Source organism: Chiloscyllium punctatum, chromosome 12 (genome assembly GCF_047496795.1).
Source record: "Chiloscyllium punctatum isolate Juve2018m chromosome 12, sChiPun1.3, whole genome shotgun sequence".
NCBI classification, from domain to species: Eukaryota; Metazoa; Chordata; class Chondrichthyes; order Orectolobiformes; family Hemiscylliidae; genus Chiloscyllium; species Chiloscyllium punctatum.
This window is the reverse complement of record NC_092750.1, coordinates 34,927,964-34,954,444: the sequence shown is the minus strand read 5'-3', so window position 1 is coordinate 34,954,444 and position 26,481 is coordinate 34,927,964. Positions and strand designations below refer to the sequence as shown.

The following is a 26,481-nucleotide window of genomic DNA, read 5'->3' as shown; positions in this document are numbered from 1 at the left end:
TCTCGACTAATCTCCAGCATCTGCAGTCCTCACTTTCTTCTTGTTAGAATGCAAGAGCAGAGATATGTACGGCTCTTGTCAGACTGCGTTTGGATAATTGTGAGCAATTTTAGGGCCAAGCTAAAATGTACTGGTGTTGGTTTCTGTACATCCTGGGGATGAAAGGCTTGTTATATGAAGAACGGTTAAGGACTCTGGATCTGTACTGAATGGAGTTTAGAATGATAAAGGTAGATTTGATTGAAACTTATAGGCCTGGATAGAGTGGACATGGAGAAGACATTTCAACTCATAGAATAGGATTCAAGGGTACAGCCACAGAGTGAGGGGATGGCTCTTTAGAACTGAGATGAGGAGGGATTTCTTCAGCTCGAGAGTGGCGAAACTGGAACTCTTTGCTGCAGGAGGCTGTGGAGGCAGGTCATCGAGTGTATTTAAGACAGGTAGATAGGTTCATTATTATGGGATTGTAAGGGGGTCAAAAGTTACGAGGAGAAGGCAGGAGAATGAGGTTAAGAAATAAAGCAGCAATGATTGAATGGTGAAGCAGACTCAATGGGCCAAATGGCCTAATTTTGCTCCTACATCTTACGGTTATGATCTTGTAATTTATGTACTGGCAGAGGGTGCCACTGAATTTTCTCTAAGTTAACTTCCACTGCAGCAGGAAATTGTCATGTTTATTAAAAACCATATTGTTTTGTGGCATGCAATTTGTTCTGAAACTCCTTGATGATGTAGTCATATTATTTTATCGAGTTGACTGTCAAAAAAAGAAACAGACTTTTCCATTGCAAGAGCTGTCCTTTTCACGTTGGGATGTAGAATGTGTGCAAATTTGTAATAAAAGTAAACTAGCATTTTTAAAGATGCTGCTTGTCAGTGGTGAATTCCAAAGTTAATCAGATCAAAGACAGCCAATATTTATTGTTCTGCCAAACTGGCACTTCCTTTGAAGTCCATTAAATTATGTTTTAGTTAAGAATATATTTTAAATTTAATAATCTGGTTTAATCAAGCCTAACTTCACAACCCACTTTGAAGCCTTCTGATTAATTATAATTTTAATAAACCAACAGTGTTGGCAGTGATTCATTATTTGAGTTGAACACAAAACTATGTCATCAGCGATGGGAAGCTTGCTTTATTTCGCAGAATATTTACCTCGGACAAGAAAGAAAAGGAAAGTAACACTAACCTAAAAACTTTTACTCTAGCCATTCTTTTTATGAGCCAGAAACAACATTTGTGTTTCCTTAGTGCCTCTCACTTTCACTGTGGAATGTTTGGAAACTTAAATTTCTACTTCTAAGAGACATTTTCTATGTAAATTCATTGGATTTGTTGAGCTAATGCTGTTTTCCTGAATCTTTCCTTCTTCCTGTCTGTGCTTCATTCCTTCCCAACTTTGCAATGTAGCAAGCTGAGCAGTTGTTCAATCAGATGTACATACCAGTAAGTGGTTCTAAAATGCCCTCTGTAATATATGAAAGCATGAGGATCCATTGACCTAATATTGTGCTTATATCTCAGTGCGGCTCTGCAAACATTTCAAACGATCGCAGTTTTCAGTCATGCTGGAATAAGTAAGCTATGTAGACTTCAAGGTCTTGGTTGCTTATGCTTAAACGGTAACTAATTAGAAACTGGCATAATGAGACCATGATATTGATTCTTGTGGTGATACCTTTAAGTCTACAAAGCCTTGGCAGACTGACAGTTTATGCACAGACCAAATTCAGTTGTATTTTGGCATACTCTAATATTTTTATCTTTTTAGGATGTGATGATTGAGAAATTGGCAAGTTTTATAGTAAAGGTTTATAATCAAAATTCTTGTTCATGAAATCCTTGATTGTCATGAAAAAACATAATGTAGAACACAGACACCTTTTGTTCTGTGCCTAGACTGTTGTCAGACAGGAATTCATTGCAGAATTGGGAGCACTTAGAGGGTTAACTTTTTATAATTAAGTCAGTTCAAGTTTGCATGTTTCAATTACTTTATTTTTTAATCACTTTAAATGCACCTCAGTGATTTACTTTTAGAAGATTATTCAGAACACTAATATTTTTAGTAGCTAGTTTTCATCAGCTTCAAAGATTTGTATTTATGTTTCTTGCTGTTTTTGTGAACTTCATGTGCAAATTTGTGAATGCTACACAAATACCACTTGTAAATCTTGTAAATTCAGATTTTGATTCTTGTACATCTGGGCATATGCTTCCTTATAACAATACAACAACTTTTGAGATTAGTTTATATAATTGAAGAATTAGCTTAAATCAATTAATTCTTAAACTCAATCCATGTACTGCTGGTATCTGAATGAACCATTATATGTTAACTATGCTCTCTTGAGACTCCGATTGTGGAATTAATACTGGTAACAGTAACACATTTCATTGCATTCATTAACTTTTAGAAAGTTGGTCAATCTGCTTTTCTTCATCCTGCCATTCTAATATAAATAAATGACAATAAATGAAGAACACTTTAGTGCTGAACCCAGGCATTAAGATATGTTATTGCTGACATGTCTGTCGTGCCACAAAAGTGACTTCGCATTGTCACTTCTAGATGTATTTCTGCCTTATTTAAATTGGTAATGAATGATGAATTTGTTCTCATCTTTTCTCTCTTAATCAGTTCCTACATACCTAGTAAATAAGAGGTAATAAAACATTGGTTTTGAGGCATATGTTTAGACAACTCTGAGTGATAATATGCAACAGGATGTTGCTTCGTTTGGCAGTACAGTTTACAACAGAACTAAGTTTACTGAAAAAGTACATATAATTAGTAACAGATTATCCTTTAGAAATATTTTAAACAAAGCCCAGCAGTTTCTTTCCATCACATAAAAATATCTTAAATAACTAACAATACCTTATTAAATGATACATTTCTCTTTGATCATCTTAGCATCTAATACAATTTATTAATGCTAAACATCACAAAGAGTATTGGGGTCCTCAGAAGAATAATGCTGTACTTTTATCGTCATGTATGTTGCAATTTGTTTAGGTCATTTGTCATCCTTGTTTGGCTTGTTTTGTCTTATGTGCTTGGTTTTATTTTCAAGATACCAATTAGGAATTATGAGGAAGATAGGGTAGGCCAAATCCTAGTTGTAGTGCTTTTTTTTGTTGTTGTGTGTGTGCTTGTTTGAAGTGTAAAATGCCAAACAACTGCAAATTTTCCTGCGCTGCTATTCATTGTATTCCAGTCTCATCCAAGATAGTATATTTGAAGTACTCTATTAGTAAAACTGTTCTCTACTCTCAAGCATGTGATTTAAGCTTGTTATGAAATTCATGGAGTCGTTTGTGTGTTTTCGACATGTTATGAAGTGCTGTGTTATAGTATCATTTCAGAGATTTAAATAATTTTTATGGTGTCACTTTCACTTCCTTTACTTATGCAAAGGTCCATGATGCTGAAGAGGATGCTCACATGAACCCAGAGTTGGGTGAGAAAATGAGGCAACTCGAGAAAGATGTGGCATACTTCAAAGATGAGTTTGGTAAATCCCAAGCTGAAGTTGACAGACTCTTGGAGATCTTGAAAGAAGTAGAGACTGAAAAAAATGAGAGAGATAAGAAAATAGCAGAGCTTGAGAGGTAAGCATCAATATTTTAATTAACATCATGCAAGTTAAGCAATCAAATACCAGAGCAGGATCTAGGGATTTTCTAATAGTAAATGGAAAGATTACAAAAAAGAAACATCAGGAAAATTAAACAAAGAGCTGTTGCTTTGAGCTAAAACTAAAGCATGATTATTGGCATGCCATTCTCAATCTGTGTAAGAGTTTGTTCTAGAAGTTAAGTAAAGCATAGGACCTTTCAAATGTCAGTTAAATTTTCTAATTTGCTCCCTGCTCTGAAATGTTTGTTTGTTTTGTGTAAGCATTGATACCGATTGCATGCCATCCTACTCCACCCCTCCACCCCCCCCCCCCCCACCCCCCCCTCACTCATTTGATGGAATAGAGACCCATTTGTCACTCTCTGTTAAACTGCTCTTTTGCCTCTCATAAGTTTCTCCGCTTCGACCAGCATAAGTGCCTTTTGGATAGGCATCACTCCTCAATTCCACCCTGGCCACCACCCAAAACATACAACACACACGCGTGCCCACTCCCCATGCGTCCTGCACACACATGTGCCACCCCACACAGCGCCACACCACACACCACACACACTCATACACTGTTCTGGGATGTCTGGGAGTGTTGATAATTTTTAGGATATCACTTCAATAAATCACGTCATGCCACTCAGCACAAAATATTTTTCTTATATATATCGTCTAAGAAATTTTTTTTCAAAAACAGATTATCTTAAATAATATTGAGTGTTTTTCAGGAAACCTCTTTCTATCTTTATGCTGGTAATCATTTGCATGCAGGGACTAAATCTAACGTAGGAAAGGAAGGCAATTAACAGGAATCTCCGTGACAAGCACAGAAGGTTAAGAAAGAAAAGTGGTGTGGGGAGGGGACCTGACGTAGAGATAGGAAACAATAAGAGCTCCGAGTTGGATGATTGTAGGATTTCATAACTGCAGAGTTGCACCAGGTTACAATGTTATGAATGGGGCAGAGCCAGGAAGCAACATAAACATGAAGATCATTTTAAAATTGAGGCATGTGTGTACCAGTAACCAATGTAGGGAAGTAAGCTTGAAATGAGAAAGATGGTGTGGTGGATGGTCTGGTCTGAGGTTGAATCCAAGCAACTGAGTTTTGTATGAGCTTTGGTTTATGGGGTGGAAGTTAAGCAACTGAGCATGAAGGAATTGTAATAGTCGACTCTGGAAGTAACAGCAGTCTCGCTCACTTAGAGAGACATTGTCAGGGAAGGGAATGGAATCAGTAGCTGAGGGATGGCATTTGTTGCTGGGACCAGTAACAAATGCAATCCAGGCCCTAAGCTTTGGAATTTGACTCCCAATTCCAAAGCTACTCTAAATGGTCACCTCTCTCCTTTCTTCAAAGTAAAACTCTTTGATCAAGCTTTCAGCTGCTATTCTAATACCTCCTCCTTTGCCTTGGTTTACCCTAGGAATGAATTTGTGAATATCTTGGATAAGAAGATCCAAATCTTTATTTTTTACAAATGTAATTTAGCCTAATTTAGTTTGAATTGGCATTAAAATAAGTTGCTCACCTTAGCGGGGTTTCTTCAATTGGTCCAGTGAAAGAGCAGCTTAATGAAGAATCAGCTGAAATTAGATTGTTAGTGACACAGACCTTTTGTGTGGGGGTGTATATAAGTGGTCAACTTAGTGTGACTTAGTTTTTAGGTGCAACTTACAATAGAGTACTGGAGTTGAGCACCTCAGACTTTAGCAGAGGAAGGAAAAGAGATGTTTGGTGTTTTGCTTAAACAAAGCAACAAACTGAGTGTTCACAGTCCTGAAAGTAAAATAAGGTCTTCAGTTTGTGCTTAGGTCTTTTTTTTTCTCTCTTTCTTAAAAATAACTTGTTACATATAAGATTTGATATTTGATGTATACAAACATATACTAAAGCCTAAAGAGAAGGGGATTTTTGATCACTTACTTTGTAGATGATACTTGGCTAGGGAAAATTGTGAGGATGATGCCAAGTGATTTCAGCAGAATATTGAGAAGTTGGGCAAATGGGCAACACCTTGCAGAGGAATTTCAAAGTGGAGAAATGTGAGTTAATGCATTTTGGTACAAGAAATACAGAGACAATACAAGCTCAATGATGCAACTTTGAGGGAGGTGCAGGAGCAGGCAGACTTCGGGGTTCATGTGCACAATTCTTTGAAGGTGGCCAGGCAAGTTGAAAGAGTTATGAAGGTGGATCCTTAGATTTATAAATAGAGGCATAGAGTATAAAAGCAAGGAGGTGATACTACACCGCTACAAATCATTGGTCAGACCACGCTTGGAGTATTGCGTTCAGTTCTGGACGCCTTATTTAAGGAAGAATGTTAAAGTCCTGGAGAGAGTTCAAAGGACATTTACTTGAATTATACCAGGAATGAGGGATACATGAAATAAATGAGAGAAGTTGGGTTTGTTTTTCTTGGAGCAGAGAAGGAGAAAAGTTACATTAATTAATAAGTTAAAGAACATATGGTAGTGTTGGTAGGACAGATGGTACATTGCGGCTGCTACATGTGGGAACTGCTCGATACCAAAGTGATGCAGAGCAAAAACATCTGCAATCTGAGTTGAGGAACTGAGTCTGAGGCATCGGCATTGTGGCACATCAGCGAGGGGACAAAATTATCTGGGCATTTTGTTTCAGCAGGTAGTCAGACGTCTAAGATGATTCAAATTTTGGTGGCTGAGTGACGGGAGGATATGACAGAAAGTGAAACATATGTGGGGATCCATGTGTTAGCTTTCAAGAGACTTGCAAGCTTTGGAAGGATGAGTGAGTTGGCCACAGCACTGTTGGACAGGGTGCTGTTTGCAAGAGTGTGGGAGGCTGTAGGAAATTGCGGGGACAATATAGTTAGAGGGATAGATACTGGTATCTACAGCTATGAGCATAAGTCCTGAAGGCTATGTTGCCTGCCTGCTGCCAATATTAAGGATGCCTCTTCAGGACTGGAGAGAAACTTTGAGTAGGAGGGGAGGGTTCTATTGCTGTTGTCTAAATCGATAGGACTAGAAAGGAGCTTCCGCTGAAAATGTTTGAATAACTCCGAGCTAAATTAAGAAACAGTACCTATCAGGTAATAATTGTTGGATTACTGCCTGAGCCACCAGTAGCCTTGCATACTGCAAATAAAGACTACGGAGTCAAATGCATGGTTGAACAATTGATGTGGGATGAATGGGTTTCAGTTCAGGTGGCATCGTGATGTACTGGGATTAAAGAAAATCAGCTTTGTTGGGGCAGGCTTCATTAGAATTGTGTTGGGACCAGTATCCTAATGAATCAGATAGTTAGGGCTGTAGAGAACATTTCGTTCTCCATTTGGGATTGGGGGTGTTTTTGGGAGTTGCTCTGGAGAGGCAATTGATAGAATTAAGAACAGGATTGGGGAGCTATGAGAAGGGATGGAGTTCACAAATGTGGATCAAAGGAGAACAAATGGTAAAAAGACAAAAGTGATGATTCTTTATGTAAATATATGTAGAATTCAGAACAAAAGGTTGAGTATGATCTTATAGTCATTAATGAGATTGGTTACAAGGGGATCAAAGCTGGGAACTGACTATTCAGGGTGTACCTTTTCAAAAGGGTCGGCAGCAAGTAAAGTGGAATGAGGTAGCTTTCTTTGTACAACTTTGCCTCTTACCACTGTATTTATTCAATCATGGGTCAGAAGATATTTAATCTATATTGGTGGAAGTCAAAAATTACAAGGATAAATGAAACTTGAGGGCGTAGTCTCGAGGCCCACAAATAGTCGCTATAATGTAGGGCAATGAACAAATCAAGAGATAACCAGGGCACGTGTATTAATCAGAGTTCACTACAATTTCATGTAGATTAGGAAATTAAAATTGGCAGAGGCAACCACAAGGAAAAATTCATAGTGAATTTGGGACAATTTCCTGATGTGGAGTAACATGGATCCAACCAGGAATCTGGTCATTTCTGGTAATGTGGAAGGAGATAGGTTTAATAAATGATCTTATAGAGTAAAAGATCCTCAAGTAAACAGTGACCATAACATGGTGAAATTTATCATTTAATGTGAGAGTGAAAAACTAGGGTTAGAATCAACTGTGCATAATTATAGAGGAATGAGGGCAGAGTTGGTTGGAGTCGACAGGGAAAGGAGCATGAAAAAGAAAGATACTTGATAAAGAATGGTAGATGTTTAAGAAAATAGTTTGACTCTGAGAAAAGGTATATACTAGAAAGGAAGAAGGATTCTAAGACAAGGATATACCAACTAAAGTTAACCAAGGAAATTGAAGTGGTATCAACTTAAAATAACAAACATACAGTTTAGTAAAGATTAATGGTAAGCCAAAAGATTAGGAAAGTTTCAGAAACCAACAAAAGGTGTCATTATCAAATTATAAAATAGTGGCAATGGGCTAGTTGAAAATACGGGTGTTGAGCTACTGAACAGTAAAGTGATAGATAAAGAAGAGGTACTGAAAAAGCCGGCAGCACTCCAGGTAGAGAAGTCACCAGACCTGGATGGGATGTGGCCTAGATTGCTGAAAAAGGCAAGGGAGTAAATCACAGAGTCATTGACAGCAATTTTCCAGGCCCCTCTGAACACAGGCTTAGTTCCAGGGGACTAGAGGATTATAAAGGTGACACTGCTGTATAAGAAAGGGGCAAAGGATAACACAGGGAACTACAGGCCTGTCAGCTTGACATCAATAGTGGGAAAACTGATAAGAGGCCATAATACAGGATAAGATAGACGTACCCTTAGAATAAAATAAGTTAATATAACACAATCAACATGAGTTTGTCAAGGGCACGTCGTGTCTGACCAACTTAATTGAGTTCTTTGAGGTGATGCAGGCTGTGGATGTTGTATATGTGGACTTTCAGAAAGTATTGACATGGTGCCACATGGCAGGGTGGTTGGCAAATTAGAAATGTTTGGGATTGATGGGTCCTTGGCAGCATTGATTAGAAGTTGGCTAAAAGATATGAAATAGCAGGTATAAGGTGGGCATTTTTCAGATTGGAGATAAGGTGGAAGCTATGTTTCCCAGGGATCAGTGTTGGAACCCTTATCTTTTCTGAATAATATAAATGATTTGGAGGTGGGTGTTGAGGGAAAAATTGCTTACTTTGTAGCTGATACTAAGCTAGGGGCAATAGTGAATCGTGAGGATGATGCTTAGCAGTTTCAGAGGAATATTGAGAGATTGGGCAAATGGGCAGACACTTTGCAGAGGAATTTTCAAATAGAAAAGAGGTAATGCAGTTTGGTACAAGAAATAGAGAAACAATACGGGCTCATTAATGCAACGCTGAGTGGAGTACAGGAGCAGGCAGATTTCGGGGTTCATGTGCATGATTCTCTTAAAGTGGCTAGGCAAATTGAAAGAGTTGTTAAGGTGGATCCTTGGATTTATAAATATAGGTGTAGAGTATAAAAGCAAGAAAGTGATACTACACAGCTACAAATCATTGGTCAGACCACACTTGGAGTATTGCGTTCAGTTCTGGCACCTTATTTAAGGAAGGATATTAAAGTCAAAGGAGATACCAGGAATGAGGGATTTTAGATACATGAAAAAATGAGAGAAATCGGGTTTGTTCTCCTTGGAGCAGAGAAGACTAAGAGGTGATATTTCTGAGTTGTTCAGAATAATGTACAATCTTGATAGAGTAAAGAAGGATATTCTGTTTCCACTGGATGGTATGTCAATAACTATGGGTCACAATTTCAACATTGTCAGCAAGAGAGCTAGGAATGAGATGAGGAAAAACTTCTTTACTCAAAAGTGTTATCAGGATTTGGAATGTGCTATCTGGGAGAGTGGTGAGACAGATTCCAGAGGAAATTGCAAAAGAGAACTGGATGTATATTTGAAAGCAATGAATTTAGAGGACTACGAGGATAGGACTAGAGAATGGAACTAGCTGGGCATCTCTTTTGGGAGCTGGTACAGGCATAATGTGTCGAATGCCTTCCTTGAATACAGAATATGGGGTGCTACTGCCATCAATAAATATTGTAAAACATAATTCTGTTGGAATGTTTTGTAAAACTACTATTTGCAGTTATCAGTTCACTCATTGTGGCACTGGAAATGTTGAGACAGAGTTAATTGATGTTATGTTATGTGCTGGATATCTATTTTGAAGTTCTTTGAGATGTATACGAAAGAAGCAGAAATTCTTCTGGATTTATTGCTAAATTAAGTGTTCAGTATGGGGATATGGTTCTAATGCTTTGAACATTTAACTCCATTTTAATTTTGCTAAATTTTCTCTTAGAGATGTGATAATTGTGACAATAGGTTATGGCAAAGTTGTAAATTTGTTAATGGACCTATCTCCCAACTCAGCACTGTTCTCAGATGCTACTTGATGATGATTGATCAGTCACATTGACCTGCCTTGATTCTGATTATTTCTGAGTAGTAGCTACACTGTTTTTATTCATTCATAGGATGCAGGCAAAGCTGGTAAAGCCAGTATTTCTTGCCTTTCCCTAAATACTCTTGAAAAATAGTGTTGACCATATTCAGTATGCAGTACGTGAACTTGCACAGTGTTATTAGAGAAGGAATTGGAAGATTCTGACCCAAGTGGTACTTGCAGGTGATGTTGTACTCATGACTTCAGTGCCCTTGCTAGTCTAGATAGTAGAGATGATGCGTTTTGTAGCTGCTGTCAAATAATATGTTGGGTGAAGTTTGCTGGTGCTGGAGCAAATGGCTATTTAAGGAGAGGATGGGGTGTAAATTCTGTGTGCTGCTTTGTCAAGTTTCTTGATTGTTGGTGGTACATATTGACTAAGGCTGTGTTGTTGATCTATTTGGGGGACCTAATTCTGAATTCATTCAATCAAAATGAATCTTTATTTGACAAAGTGAAAGTGACTATCTCTTGTACTAACATCTGGCAAGCTATTCCTCAAAAATAAGCAAAGCTTCTTTTCCTAAGTAGGATCATTGAGTCAAGTCATGCTGACCAGGCATGAACAGGGATCAGCGACGAGTCTTTTGGCCTCTGTGCTCCAAATTCATGGTTTTCAAGCTCAGACTTCTTCTATGGTTACCCAACACAGAGACTGTTCGAGGTCTATTATTTATATAGCTGGCCAGATAAGGTGTTGGACAGTCATGACCTCCTGGAATGCACATTGCAAGGGATTTGAAAATGATGGCGATTGCTTGATGCATTCTTGGCAAAGGAGGCCATTGACCTGACAATTGTCATGAATGTTACTTACTTATTATCAGCCTAAACATAGCCCAGGTTATTGCTGCAGGTGGCCAAGACCTGTTTCATCATCTGAGGTGGTGAGTGGAACTGAGCCATGTGCAATTATCAGATGTAGATGTGATATATTTGGATTTCCAAAAGCTTTTGATAAAATATTACACTCAAGGTTTCTTAATAAAAGCTGTGGTGTTGGACATAATATGTTACCATGGATAGAGAGTTGTCTTATGAAAGACACAGCTTGGATGAAAGGAGCATTTTCAGGATGGCAATCAGTAACTAGTGGAGTGCCACAGGGATCAGTGCAGGGGCCATAGTTATTTATAACACATACCGATCGATGTCTTGGATGAGAAAGACTCTCAAATAGTTGGGAAGGTTGATGCAAAAAAAAACTAGGACGGCAAGGAGATAATGCAGGTTTGAGTGGCCGAAAGCATGTCAGAATATAATATGGGAAAATGTGAGGTTGTGTACTTTATTAGGAAGAATAGAGGAGCTGAAAATTCTTTAAATGGATAAAGATTGCAGGAATCTGCAGAACAGGGTTTGGGTGCATGAAACTAAAGAAGGCAAATGGACTGTTGGCCTTTATTTCAAAGGGAATGGAGTATAAAATTAGGGAGTTTTCACCAACACTATTCAAGGCAATAATCAGAACCCACCTTGAGGGATACTGTGAACAGTTTTAGTTCCCTTATGTAGGGAAAAATACACTGACATTAGAGACAGTCCAGAGGAGATTCTCTAGTTTGATCCTGGAGGGATTTTCTCTGAGGAGAAATTGAGGCGTTTGGGCCAGGAGTAATTAGAGTTCAGAATAATGAGAAGAGACCTTATTCAAACATAGTAGGTTCTTAGAAGCTTGACAAGGTCGATGTGGAGAGTTTGCATGAGACAACCTCTTGTGTGAGAGGTTAGAACCAGAGGACATCATCTCAGAATAAGGGGTTACCCATTTAAGAGCAAGATGAGGAAGAATTTCTTTTTTGAACTCTTTATCACAGAAGGCTGTCGAGGCTGGCTCTTTAAGTATTTTAAATGTGGAGTTGGACAGATTTTTAATCGGAAGGGGAATTAAGGGATTTGGTTATAAGGAGGCAAAGTGGGAGTTGTGGATTATCAGATCAGCCATAATCTCATTAGCAAAGCAAACTCAATGGGTTGAATGGCCGGCTTCTGATGGTTTGTTGTGGACTTATCCATTATGTGAATATATCCACTATTTGACTACTGATCAAGGGATTGACGGTAATGAAACAACCAGCTAAAGATAGTTGGGCCTGATGAAGTCTTGGGGCGATGGTGCCTGAGGTGACCTGACCCCCAATAATCATAAGCATCTTTGTGCGTGTATGACAGCAGCAGGAGAAGCTTTTCTCCCTGATTCCCATTGATTTTACAAGGGCTGTTTGATACCAAACTTGGTCAACTGTTATGAGATCAATGACAGCCACTCTCACTTCTTGGATTTAACTCTGTTGTCCATGCTTTGATCAAGACAGTAATGAGGTCTGGAGCCAAGTGAATTACTTTATGACCGAAATGCTAATTGACTTGTACAGCTTACAGGAAAATGTTGCCACTGAGACAGCAAGCCAGTTGGGAACTACCTATTCTTCATATGAATTTCAACTTTTATTTTAAAATGTTTTTATCTGCAAGACCATGTCTTTGCTTTTAAAAGTTTGTAGATTGTTACTTTACAGATCTTTAAGACATTTTGTTAGTGTTGAAAAGCCATATAATATTGAATTTTTTTTTACTAAGGATACAGATTATATTGATCTGAAAAAAAATCATAGTGACCGGCTGAATGGGGGAATTCAAGTCCCACCTGCTTCAGAGGTGCATAATAACATCATTAAACAGGATGATTAAGAAAATAGGTTAAATTAATAAATAAGTTATTATTAGGAAGATGAAACTACACAATTAAAACATAATCCTAGAACATGCGATAATTACAAAGCTATTTGTTAATGTTAGGTATCTTTGTAACTATTGATGTCCTGGATACATTTCAGATATTTAGTTAGTATGTGGAAAAAAATGCAGATTTGAAGGAATTAGGCTACTAATACTTCGTGAAAGAATTAAGGCATACAAATTGTTTAATATCTTTGAATATAGTATTGAACAAATACCACCTTCTGCCATTAGCATAACATTCATGTCTAAACCAAAATTTATTGACCATCACCCATTGTCATATGATTTACATTTAAAGGTAACTGTCAAATAAAACATTATGGAAACTAAAAGATTGAGTTAGCAGATTTGGATTTATTTTCCAATGTAGTTTGTCTGAGATGCCAGGTTTGTGTGAATTGCTTTGGTACTATTATAAGGGTACTCTGCATGATGATTCAAAGTACTTGTTATGTTTCATGTATGAATTTGGTAAGTAGATTAATGAGATCTGTCTTGCTATTTTAATCTCCTCTTCAGGGGCAGAGCACACACTCAGTTTTACCCCTCAATCTCAGCCTAACAGCAGATTGGAGGGTGGTGGTCTGGTCTGGGATTCCTTGGGAAAGTGAGTGCTCTGCTCCCAGCATGTACTGCACATTAATGATATGCTATGCTGTTTATGCACATTCCTTCTTTACTTCCCTGTGGTTTACTTCGATTTGTATTTTTTTAAGAATGCAATATCTGTTTTTGTTGGGCAACAGGAATTATTTATTAGTCTATAAATTACTCTTATTGAAGCATATAAGATCCTGAGGAATCTTGACAGCATGGATGCTGAAAGGATATTTCCGTTGTGGGTGGGATTAAAACTGGGGAACACATTTAAAAATAAGGTGTCTTCTATTTAAGATGGAGATGAGTAACCTTTTCTCTCAGGCAGTCATGACTCTGTGGAATTCTGTTCTCCAGAAGTATTAGTGACAGGGTCCTTCAATATTTTTAGGACTGGAAACAGACAAAGGAACAAAACAAATGAGAGGGGTGAGGGGCTACTGCAGCAGGCCCAGTTACGTCTTCAATAATAAGGGAACCAAAGTATTTTAGGGGACCGCGGTTTAATGGGAAAGCATTTGAAACCGCAATCAGATCAGCTGTGGTCTTACCAAATGGCAGGTCATCATGCTTATGGGAGCTTCCAATTGCCATTTGCATTGTTTAAAGATCTTAAATCATAATAGACAATGTTGAATACAGTAGAACTTCTAAAGATAAATGCTGTCCCTTCTAGAGATGATTTTATCCTTGTTATACCAATATTCGCTATTAACAAACATAATCATAAACAAAAGCAAAGCATTATAATGTCTATCATGTTGAAACCATAAATTTAGTGCTTTAATGAAATTTGCACTCCCATGTCTCGTATCTTTAAAAAGCTCTTGATGCAGAATGAACTTTTTCTATAGGTCGCTAGTGTTTGCCGATGAACGAATTCAGCTTGACTCTTATATCCTGTCTTGAATTGCTTGCTAATACTTGAGAGTCAGGTGTACACATGAAATTCAATTATCTAATTCAGGTATTTGAGAATTCCAGCCATGACTTAGTGATAATACCTTTGTCACTAAGTCAGAGCTTTGTGAATTGAAGTCCCATATTGGTGCAGTACTGAAGGAATACTGTGCAGTTGGAGCAACTGTTTTTCAAATGAAGCAGAAGACCTGCCTGCTCTCAAATGGACATAAATATCCTATAGCACTCATCAAACTGCACAGGGAAGTTTCCTCTCAGCATCTTGGTCTATATTTATCCTTCAAACAACATTTATGGAAACAGAAGATCTGACCATTTTCACATTACTGTTTGTGGAACCTTGCTGTGTCTAAATTGGTGGCTGTACTTCCTGTTACTGAAGTGTCAGTATTTCAAAACTATTTCCTTGATTATACTACATCTTGATGTACAAAGATCTATATAAATGCAAGTTCTTTTCCCTGTCGAGTTTTATCTCAACATCTATAAACTAGGAGAGAAAAATTGGTTAAATATTTGTTATTGAATTTACCAAGAGTTGCAAAATGCCAAATTTCTCTGATGCCATTGAGCCAACTTGGTAAAAGGATTGTTCATGTTAAGAGGTAATGGAGATTTTAAAAACCTCCTTCATCTATCCAACACCTGCTCCCAACCACTGCCACGATTTCTTAAAGTTAACTACAAGCAGCAGTGGATTCACCAATCACTTGAAGAATTCTTGAAGATGTGAGCCTTTGGGAAATGCTAACACTTTTCAGCTGGGAGAAATTAACACAGGCACGTTACAACTTAAGGAAAAGGTTTAGTTACTTTTGTGGTGGAGAAGCTAACCTGTTTGACAGAGTGTCAGTTCCACGTGAATTTTACTACAGTTATGGTACTAACTAGTTTCACATTGCAGTTGATGGACAAGAAATGGCTTCCATCAGCACTAAAGCACTCAACCCATCAACTACCATCAGACATTTTAAACATTCTACTCTATTGAAATAGCTACCGTTTTAATTAGCTCAGCAGTGATTTCCCAACGGACACTACAAACTGATGAATGGCAACATTTTTGAAAGCTGGTTGGTGTGGTTACTCAGCTGTATTTCCTTTGCTCAAAAACCTCTATTTTGGATGTTTCAATAAGTTATTGCAAGAACAAGGATGATCAAAACTAACCAAAAGAGCAAATATAATTTTAAATGTAAACTAAACAACAGACAATTTGTACAATTTTTGAAATGTAAATACCAATTTATACATTTTCCTGATCTCCAAAGTCAGGGGTTGATCATATGCAGAAGAGCAAATATTCCAGTTCAAGTATCATACTATAGGTTTAAAAAAATTAAAAATCTGAGAATGACCATAATACTAAATTGGATTCAAACAGTTTTGCTGTTATTAATTCTATGGATTTTCCCCGGGCTGAATTAACCTTTTGAAGTAGTTACACAACAGTTTAGCTACTTAAGATATAAACAAATATTTTTATTAGCTATCTGCAAGTTAAGCTTGTAGATTGAATTTAACCACTGAAAAATCGCACTATAGCTATTGTCATTAAAGATACAGTGACAATATTAACATCTCAGTTTTTAAACATCCCTTTTAAGGTTTAAAGTTGTCCAATTAGACTTTCCCAAGTCTTAAGTGACTATCAACTATGAAATCTTGCTTTCTTTTGCAAGAAAAGGATAATCAGAAGAAACATAAGATAACCACAATGCTTCAGTTACATTTTTCTGACTATTGCAAATGGCCTATCATGCATTTTTGACCATTAAAAATGTATGTCAATTTTAACTGTGCATAATTTAATACAGTGCAATGCAGCCATCGATAGTGTTTTGACTTTCAGGAGCATTTGGTATGTTTGCCTCAATGTTATTAAACTCAAGGAAACTTTATGCTGCATCCTTCAGCTACAAACAGTTACTTTATATTACAATTAAGGAAAGAATATTACTAACTGGTAGCTTCTCTTTCCTTGTTATAAAAGTCTTTTGTTCCTTGCTGATCAAACATCCTAGAGACTTATTCCCTTAAATGTGTATTTTCTCATTTGCCCAGTAGTGAGCTTTCAGGAAGTATGCAAGTAAATAACATGTACCTGTGCAACAAAGATCACCAACTAAATGCAAGAAAAATGTCAATGTACTGGAACTTAACTTTGAAAAGTTAACAAATTTTTAGTGCAGTTGTGATTTGTCAAATTTCTCTATAATTACTATTCCTTAATTTCTCTCTTTGTACTTCCCTCTTTGATGCATGTCCTTCATGTCTTCTTGCAGTATCTCAGTCTTGGTGCTCTTTCTCCTCCCTTGCCCTGTCCCCCAAATGCACACACACCACATCCACACACTCTGTTCGCTTCCCCTTGCTCTTCTGAGCTCTCCTACTGTCCTGCTTATTTGCAATTTCATTCTCCTTTGTAACTTTTTGATACTGTTGGCTTCTCTGAAGAACTCTATAGACAGTTTTTCTTCGACCTTGCTGCTATTCTTTTCTGCTATTTTTTCAGTTTCATTTGCTTCAAAATGAGCTTACAATTCAGTTAAAATATCCATGTGGATTCTGGAAATATGCAGTTTATGTAAATGCATATTGCAATTTTGAGTGACCTCTGGCACATATCACATTTACAATTGTCCGGAGAATTTGCATGTGTTTTGACATGAAAAAGGCACATCACCCTCTGTGTGGAGTTTGGGATTTGTACGAGCAAGGAATGCAACAGCATGCATATCCAACTAATCAGATCGAAGCATCCTTTTTTTTTGGGAATACAGAGTCTAGACCAGGAAGTACAAGTGATGTTTGTAAAATTACATACTGTAATCAAAATAGAGTGAGTAAGAAAAATGCAATTAAAGGATACATTAAAAAAACAAGAAAGCTGTTATGATACAAGAACTCCTTTAGACTGGTAAGTAGCTGTGTATTGCAGTAGAGAAGGCTGATACTGATTCCTGGTATGTAATGTTAGTTGGTTTCAGTGCATCTGGGTGAGAAGAGGAAGGTAAAACTTAAGAAACAACAAGATAACTTGCATTTGTAGAGTACGTTTAGCATAGTAAAAGCCAAAGTCCATTCAATAAGCGATGTTGAGCTGAAGGAGTTATTACAAAATATGACTTAAAAACCTGGTCTGTGCAAGATTTAAAAGTGAAGGACATGGAGGTACTTGCAGAGTTTAGGGTCTAGAAGGCGGAAAGCAGAGCTTCAACTATGAAAGTAAGAAGTGCGCCAGAATTGAAGGAACATAAATGTTCTTGGAGAGTTGTAAAGCAAGGAAAGATATTACAATCCTTGTAGAAACTAAATTTTACAAGTATGAATACGCACTGAATGATGAAACGTATCAAATGACAAGATTTTAGGATTTTCATTGTTAAAAAAACTAAAATCAGCATAGACTAAATCTTAATTGACATAGCTAACTGTAAACTACCAAAAAAAAAACCTGAGGTTTGGATTTAAATCCCTTATGAGATTTCAGCAGGTCTTTCCTTCCTGCCATATCAGGGTGTCATCCACTATTTTCCTTTAAAATAAAGCCTTACACCCAATCATCGCATAATGGAATGAACTTTCCTGCTCTCTCAACCATAGTTTCTCTGCTTTGTTCACACAACAGCAGTATCTTAATAGGTTTTATTTGGGCCCCTTGTCCCCATGATAGCTTGGCCACGTGGGCTTCTCAGCATGCAGCTATCAGCATAAATTTACCTCACCTCCTCTAACTCCTCCTTATCCCAGGGCATCCTGTATTTTTCACTTTCAGTTAAGATAAATCTTCTAAGGCATAAATGTTATACAGTTTATAGTGGTCATCACAAAGGTTAGAGATAATGATGGATGGGGCTGTAAACAGATTTAAACTATGGACAATGTCCACAGTCACACAGAATTTCATTTGTGACTTGGATTTGGGATGGTTTAGTGTTCTAGGCTGAAGTGCGGGTGTGAGAATCTGCTTGGAGAGATTCATACAGGAAATTGCAGGAAGTGTGGCACAGATGTTTGGAAATGTAAACGTGTTCATAGATTTTGGAGAGGAAATGCAATTTTGAATTGGGGCAGTAATTTGAAAGGCCATCGTTACATGTTTTGATGATTGTGGTGGTTTTGAAAGGTAGGGGTACATTGTATGTGAAGGTGGAAATGTATCGACACTGGTAACGTGAAGGTCAGAAAGAGAAGATGGGTGATCGACAGTGTAGTTGCAAATCAAGATCAGTATGTTCGCAAATTGGGGAAGATGTAAATCTTAGAAGAGAAGAAATTTGTATAAGCGTGAGAGGGATTGCAGGCAAACTAGTGAAAGGTACTGGTTCATGGCTTTTTTAGGGAAAACCTCAGGGGAAGTTTGGAAAGGCCAATGAGGAAGAACAATATGGCTGAAGACAATCTGAGGGATATTCATGATCTTGGTTACAAAGAAGCTCATGAGCTTCTTCCATAATGGAAATGCATGTGGTGAATCGAAGGAAATATATTGGTAGCGATGTTGTAACGGATTACGAATGAAGAAGAAAGTGGAGTTGAAGCAAGTTCCGTGTGGAATCAAGGTATTGATCAGTGATGACCTCATATAATATAAGAAAATGGGGGTAAGATTTAATGGCTGCTTAAGGGCAAGGTCAAGGTTAGTTGTGAACATGGGTAGAAATGCTTGTGGTTGGAAAGGCTGAAGGGGTCCAAGAGTTGTGTGAAGTTATTGGTGAGGCAGCAAGGTGAGTTGAGATGGAGATTGAAATCTTTGAGGGTGAAGAGCAATTGTGCAGAGGCTGAGAATGGAAACAGAGGAGGATCTTGGCAATAAGCTGCCGTAGAGCTTATGGGGGGTAATGGAGATTTTACAAGAACTATACCAGAAGAATAGGAAGAGAGATCAAAGGGTGATTTGAGGAACAGGACAAATTGGACAATGATGCAGTTTTGATACAGAGGTGACTTCATGTTTCAAAGCCAGGATGTTAATGCAGTTGCACCAGTCACATTTTCTATGATCTGGCAAATATTCGAAGAATGGAAAGAGACCAGAATTGGAAAGGTTGAACAGGATAGGGAGGCTGCACTCAGTGAACAGAATGGAACAGTTCTGTGTTGCTATATTTACAAGAAGGTAGGAGGTTCTGGGTTTGGCTCCTTTAGAGAGTGCTGCAAGAGGCAACAGAGGATAATAGTGGTCTTATTGAAAACAGATTAAGTTTCAGCGAACAGCAAGATACCAAAAAAAAGGATTATTTTGGATGGGGTTTGGACTTGGTTCTAACAAGTGACTACCCAGTCAGTCAACTGGATATAAACAGGTGCCCGTATACGTGAATGCTAGGTAATGGCAGAATTAGGCTTTGATCTGATTGTCCTGTTATTGAATAATTTTCTAACAGGCACATATGAAAAAGAATGAATTTAATGGATGTTTATTGCAGAAAGGGTGTGGGTTCAATGTCTTCAGGAGGAGAAAGGAGGAGCAAGAGTATATCTTTGTGTTGTCTGAGGGGAGTTCATGTTCTTGACTTAACTGCTGGATGGGGCACCATACAGAAGCACGGAATTTTATCTTAAGAGGGGGAGGGTGAATTGTCAGATCTTGACTTCCCCCTTTTAAATAATGCTTTGAGTCATCTGATTACAGAGCAGTACCTACAGCAGCTGTGGAGAGCCTGCAGCTCAAACAATTAACCCTTTATAACTGGAACTATGACACCCAGGGAAATCAAAGCTTTAAAATTTCGGATCTTTTGATAGTAACGTCTTGAAATTATGTGCATTCCATTTGATTGTGTAATAAGATTTACTTAATGCAATACTCAGTTGGAAAATAACCTGTGGAGATTTGAATTTTCACTTGGTGGTTCAAAATGAGACATTTAGTTCTTACCGAGCCATAGTTTATTTCATTTTTAATGGGTTTTCCTTTGTATCTGCATTTATTTGTTTTATTACCACATGGAATCAGTGGTTTGAGTCAAAACATACATCTTTGCAGTCCTGATTCAGTAAAAACAGTTGTAAAACAGAGCTTGGCACTGCAGTACTTTGCTGTTAATATCCCAAATAAGCAGTTCATGCTATACTGATAAAAATTAAATAGCCAATCCTTTTTTTAATCGTCACCGTTGTGACTATTTGACTGAAATGTGTTTAATTTCATGACAGCAAACAAATGAAAGCATGAAGTTACCTAACTCAGTTTAGTTTTCATTTACATATTCTTCTTTAAGCCATAACTAGTATTTCTGTCCTGCGATGGTATAAAAGTATATATTTTAAAAATGATGCGAATACTGACTGTCTTTTAGGAAAAAAAATGAAGGCGGTCAAAAATTTTAAGTTTTTGAAAGAAAACACACTGAACAAGTTAAATTGTGTTCAACATTTGACTACTTTATCATTTGTTACTCTCAACCACTGTGGGAAGAGGCAGAGAGTGGATGACCCTCATCTGTCAGAACTTCCACCCTTGTTTTTGCAGATTAACATAAATCAGGGAAATGAGCACAGAGTGTGGGGGTCAGTAACTTTAAAAAAACACATTACCCCCTATGGCTCTTTACAACATTCACTTCACGTGAAATAGTGTGTTTAAAAAATTGTACATATATGATAGCTGTGGAGAATTTCTGTGTTTTAAGTTAGTAGAATTTTGTGTTATTTAATTTGAAAGCATGTTAGATATTATTGTACCTGTCAGTTATTAAGCATCTGGATATTTTCAATGACCGAATATATTTATCGAAATCTTAGTGACTATTATAAAAGTTGCTCCAAATTTATGGACTTAATCTGACCTGTTGGTTATTTTGACTTTGCCAGGTCCTTTAGAATATTTGTATGCTTTTTGGTTACTTGTGTTTGCATTATTATGTTGGACAACCCTAAACTAATCTTTTCTACATTATTCTCAACTTTCTCTGGTATCTCCTGTCTATACTCCAACCTCCTATCTCCCTTGCTTCAACCAGCTTGGCTTCCAGGTCAGTACCTTCTGCTATCTTTGCTTTTGTGCCATTCCCTGTCTGGCTAGTGTTTGATAACTGCTGTACTACTTGGTTCCAGCACATTTTTTTAGACTGCAGTAATAAAATAACCTAGAATGACTAACTAACAAATTAGATATGAAATTACTTGTGTATGTTATAGTATTTAAAAATATTACTTTTTGCCTATTACTTTATGCAGTAAACAAGTTCTATACAGATTTAAAGCATTTAATCTGGTTAAATAAGGAAATTGTGGTATTAATCTAGTGATAATTTCGAACACTTTACAATACAATTACAACAACTTGCAGTAATGAAGGTTGCTCATTTTCCTAACTCTTTCTAGCTTAGGGTATATGAAATGATCTATTAGTTTTGCACCAAAAGCTTCATTAGATTTTCACAGAACGTGAGCATCAGCATTTATTGCCCACCCTGAGTTACCCTTGGAAAAAGCTGAGGTGGGCTGACTTTTTGAATGGACTGAGTCTGTGTGGTAACTCTGTTTCCACGCTGGTGCTGGGGAATGAGTTTCAGGATTTTGATTGAGCAGTGAGTGAGGGACACAGATACATTTCCAAGTCTAGATGAAATGTGACTTAGAGAGGAGCTTTGAAATGTTGACCTTCACATCTGATTGCTGCCTTGTCCTAGATGTTAGAGAGGGAGGGTTGGGGTTTTTTTTGTTTGTTTGGAGTGGGGTTTCATTAGGATGCTGTTGGAGAAGCCATAACAAGTTTCTGCATTGTAGAAAGCTTGATGTTGCAATCAAAAGTGGTAGTTGAACTGCCAAAGAAATGGGTCACTTTGCCCTGCATTGAGTTGAACTTCTTGAGCTGAACTTCTCTTGGCCAATGGAATGTATTATTTCACACTGTTGACTTGGGCCTTGTCGATGGTGGATGAACTTTAGAGAGTCAGGAGATGAGTTGCTTGTTGACCAGTATCCAACCTCTGACCTTTGACGGATGTAGCTTTTATGTGGTTGGTCTCTAGTGACCAAGGTTTCAGGGATTTGGGATATCCCTTCTTTTTGTTGGAAGTGAAGATTGCTTGGCATATGTACTGTAAATATGGCTTGTCACTATCATCGTCTTGGTCTTGTTATGAAAACTGTTTCACTAGATGAAGTTGCCAATGAAGCTAACCTCCGTGCAGTCATCAGCAAACAAACTGACCTCACCTTGAGGGAAGTAGGAATGGTGGAGCAGGCTTGATCAGCCATATGCCTTACTGCTTGGGCCTTCTTTAGGGTGGAGGGGAGGTCATTGATGAAACAGCTGAAATGGTTAGAGCTAAGACACTGCCTTGAAGAACTCCTACTTTAACATCCAGTGGTTGAAATGATTATTCTCTAGATATCACAATGTCCTCGATGTGACTTCATCCTGATGAGAGCTTTTCCATTGACTTAAATTTTGTATGGATTCCTTGATACTATACTCTGTCAGATATCGTATTGATGTCCAAGGCTGTCACTTACTCCTTCGGGAATTTACTTGTTTTGCTTAGACCAAAGATGTAATAGGATGTGGAGATGAATAATTTTGCCGGAGTTCAACCTGAGCTTTTGTAAAGATCAAACTCATTTATATTTAATTCTGGATTTAACTCCAAATTCCTGTGTTACTTTGGAAACTATGAATTGAACCCATGCATGTGAAGATTTTTAAAAATACTAATTGCCGAACAAAATTTAGGTTTTTTTATACTCAGAAATCTTTGCACCGTTGTGAGAACTATAAGCTTCAGATGTACCTCTGCATGCCTCATACTCTCACACCAAGGGAGGAAGGAAAGATAGCTAAAATATTAAATCTGTCATTCTTGAAGTTTCATTATTTGTTTTATGATAAGACCAGAAATTTTCCATTTCATTACAATTGTGAAAAATAGGTAGTAGGAGGGCTTGACATTCCTGCAATTAATTTTGAACATGTACTCCTTAACTCATAGACAGAAATTGTGCTATTTCTGTACAATTTAATAGAGTGGGGTTTATGTGCTATTCATTTTATGTTCAATGCTATAAAATAGACATACTGTGCCTTCTTTGTAAAATATTCTTTGTGTGCATTTGTTTTTGGTGTCAGTAGACAGGAAATAAGTACTTGTAGAGCCAACAGTCTACAGTCTTACAAAATTGTATTTGTGTAGTGTCGTAAGATTGACAAAAATCTTGTAAAACATGACTTCATGCAAGAGGAATAAATGTAAATTTCTAAAACTATGTTCATAATAGAAAACTCTGAAAAATCGTGGGTTTTCACTTGATACTTATGTAGCAGTTTTTATTTTAGTGCAATTGTTGCTTCCTTTCTTGTCAAGAAAATTGAGCCACTTCAATGCGCAAAAAAAATTTGATATAGTTTATTTGAATCACAATAGATGATGTAATACATTTCTGCCAGATTTGCTGAACGTATCAATGTTTTCTGAAAACCATGAGAAATTAAGTAGTCAAGAACTAAGGAACCCATGTTTTATTTTTGCCACTAAAAACTTATGCCAGTTTTCCTTCAATCCATTCAAATAGGTCACCAATTTCTGTAGCCATGTACACTTTTCAATTTGCATTTAATTTTTTTACTAACCAGATGTTATGGTACCAGAATTTGCAATTTAATACTTTCTCGTAGTTGTCAAGTTGTTTTTCTCTGAATTAATGATTTGCCCAAAGATCCTGTTGAATCTCCTGCACATGCAAAATAACTATTTAAGGAAAAAAATGCACTTTTTTAAAAATACATTTTTTTGGATATAAAATTAAATCTTGCAGTGTAATGCGGGAAGAGGTAAGCCTCAGCTACAGTAGCAGGGTTTCTGTATGAGTGTTCAGCTATCCTTAGCTTTAGTTTCATGAAATGTTGGTTTTTGTTTTGGGAGGTGAAAAGAGACGGCAAAGCCTCCTATTTAACTCAGCCCTTGAAGAGAGTTTAGAAACCTTCGGCTTTAGACAGAATGTAGCATTGACAAATGACAGCTTTGTAGTTTCAAGAGCAGATTGAATGTGTTGATTGAAGTTGATTTCCTTGGAGAAAAAGGTGGTAGTCTGACTTGTAACCTGACCTCTAAATTGCAAGTAGACCTATTTTTAGCATCTGCCCAAGGAGGCCTTGGTAATAGTATTTATTGACCTAGCACTTCCTTAATGGTAAATAAATTTTTCAGTCTGTTTAGAAATATATAAAAGATAACTTGCCTTCTTATAAACGTGTTGTTATCTGTATCCTTTTGGTTTCCTTTTCCTTGACCTGCCGTCCTTGAATATAGATTAGCAGGTGCCAGTTGCTCTGAACTGTCTTACTAGTGTCCATTTTTAATATTAGTATCAGCAAGCTGTACATTGAAGGTGTTATGTATATCTAAGTCTGTACGTGTGTATGCACTTCCAGCAACATTTATCAAATAACAATCAGGAGCAAGAATTTATGTTGCAATTTTCTTCACCATATCCCAAGAACAGGTTGGAATTTTCCGAGCAATGGCAAGAAAATTGGGAAACACTACGCGAGTGAAAACTTTAGAAAATAGAAAATAGTGATTCTCCCATTAAGATTTTAATAGCTAGATAAGAGCATTGCTGGTAAGCAGCAAGGGGTCAATTTGTATGCATTAACATTTTATTAACATCTCAGCCTTACTTATAAAGCAGTTCAACACTTCCATCCTACATTTTGGAGCCCATTGATTCTTTTGCCAGGCTGCTTTGCACACAGATGAACAGCCAAATCATTTGTCAGACAGAAGGCATCTCGGGGGTTTTTTTCTCACAAATCCGTTTATTGTATGTCACATAGCAAGACATTGAAGTCCCCTTTTTATTATTAAACACAAGAAAAAAAGCAAGTGAAAAACCAATGGAACTGTCCAATCATGAGATGGAGTCAGGGCATTCTCAGGGTCCACTAGAGTTCGTTCCATGACTTAGCAACAAGGGGAGTAGGGCATACTTCGGCATCACAACCATGATTTTCTGGATGAAGTCAGATTTCTCAGCACAGCCATTATGTGACTCTCATCACTTGGCCAGGATTCTCCTCTGCTCCTTGAACCACAGCTTCTTCAGATCAACTGTGCTAAGGTCTACCTGTTTGTCATATTTTAGATAACCGATCTGACGGTTGCTCTTCTTTGGTTTTTAACAGGTTTTAGTAACCAGCACATGATTACTCGTGGATATGGAGACTACTTTAACTATCTTGGTGGCAGAGTCCCCGTTGCTCCAATATAATAGCAAATTCGATTCTCCTTTCCCGTGACCTTCTCGCATATCTGCATTAGATTTTATGTATAATGTCAGGAGTGAAGTTTACACTTTGCTCAGTCAGTGAGTTATAAAATTAATCCAGGAATAGCAAACATGATTCACATTCCACATCTTTCAGTGCCTCAGAGGGCATCGCTTCGAAGATGAAGGCAGTAGCCAGGCCATTGGCCAGGTGTGTTCTGCCCATCTTCAACTCCTGGACTCTCAGGGCTCTTAGCTTAATTTCTGAGCCTTCACTAACTTTGCGCTTATTTAGATGTTCATAGCATTTCTACTATTCTATGCCTTTTAGCACACTGCAGCTTTATTTAGAATAAAAGAGGTTTGTGGTAGTTCTGCCTTGCCTTTTAAAGCAGCTTGTCACGTATAGCAGCAGTGAATAGTCAAGGGATGGACATATAGCTTATTGGTGCAGTCTCAAGCCAAGGTCAAACCTACAGCTTTTTTTTTCTTTCACAGGGTGTGGGCATCACTGGAGAGGCTAGCATTTGTTGCCTACTTCTAATTGCCCAGACAGCAATTAAGAGTCAACATTGCTGTGGGTGTGGCGTCACACGTAACCTATACCTGCCAAGGATTGCAGCTTCTTTTTTCAAGGACATAATTGGACCAGACTAGATTTTCTGTCAAATGATGACTGTTTCACAGTTTCACCATTACTCTTTTAATTTCATCTATTTTAATTGATTACAGATTCCACAATTTGCCATTGTAGATTTTGAACTTGGGCCCGGGGCTGACAGATGAGGTTGGCATGGTGGCTCAGTGGTTAGCACATTTGCCTCACAGCACCAGGGAGCTGGGTTCGATTCCTGCCTAGGGTAACTGTGTGGAGTTTGCACATTTTCCCCATGTCTGCGTGGGCTTCCTCCGGGTGCTCCAGTTTGCTTCCACAGTCCAAAGT

At 37.6% G+C, this 26,481-nt stretch overlaps 1 protein-coding gene and 1 pseudogene across 10 annotated transcripts in view; one reads left to right on the top strand and one right to left on the bottom strand.

Annotated features, from left to right (window-relative positions):
- Positions 1–26,481, top strand: part of LOC140483773 (ERC protein 2) — an 830,166-nt gene that overhangs the window by 442,694 nt on the left and 360,991 nt on the right. For 7 of the 10 annotated variants that reach the window (XM_072582315.1, XM_072582318.1, XM_072582312.1 and 4 more), the window contains 2 exons: positions 1,420–1,455; positions 3,431–3,624. In XM_072582315.1, the coding sequence (XP_072438416.1) occupies positions 1,420–1,455; positions 3,431–3,624 (230 nt within the window). The remainder of the gene's footprint in view (positions 1–1,419; positions 1,456–3,430; positions 3,625–26,481) is intronic. The other 3 variants (XM_072582317.1, XM_072582316.1, XM_072582320.1) reach the window with 1 other exon arrangement.
- Positions 25,216–25,764, bottom strand: LOC140483775 (mesencephalic astrocyte-derived neurotrophic factor pseudogene; annotated as a pseudogene).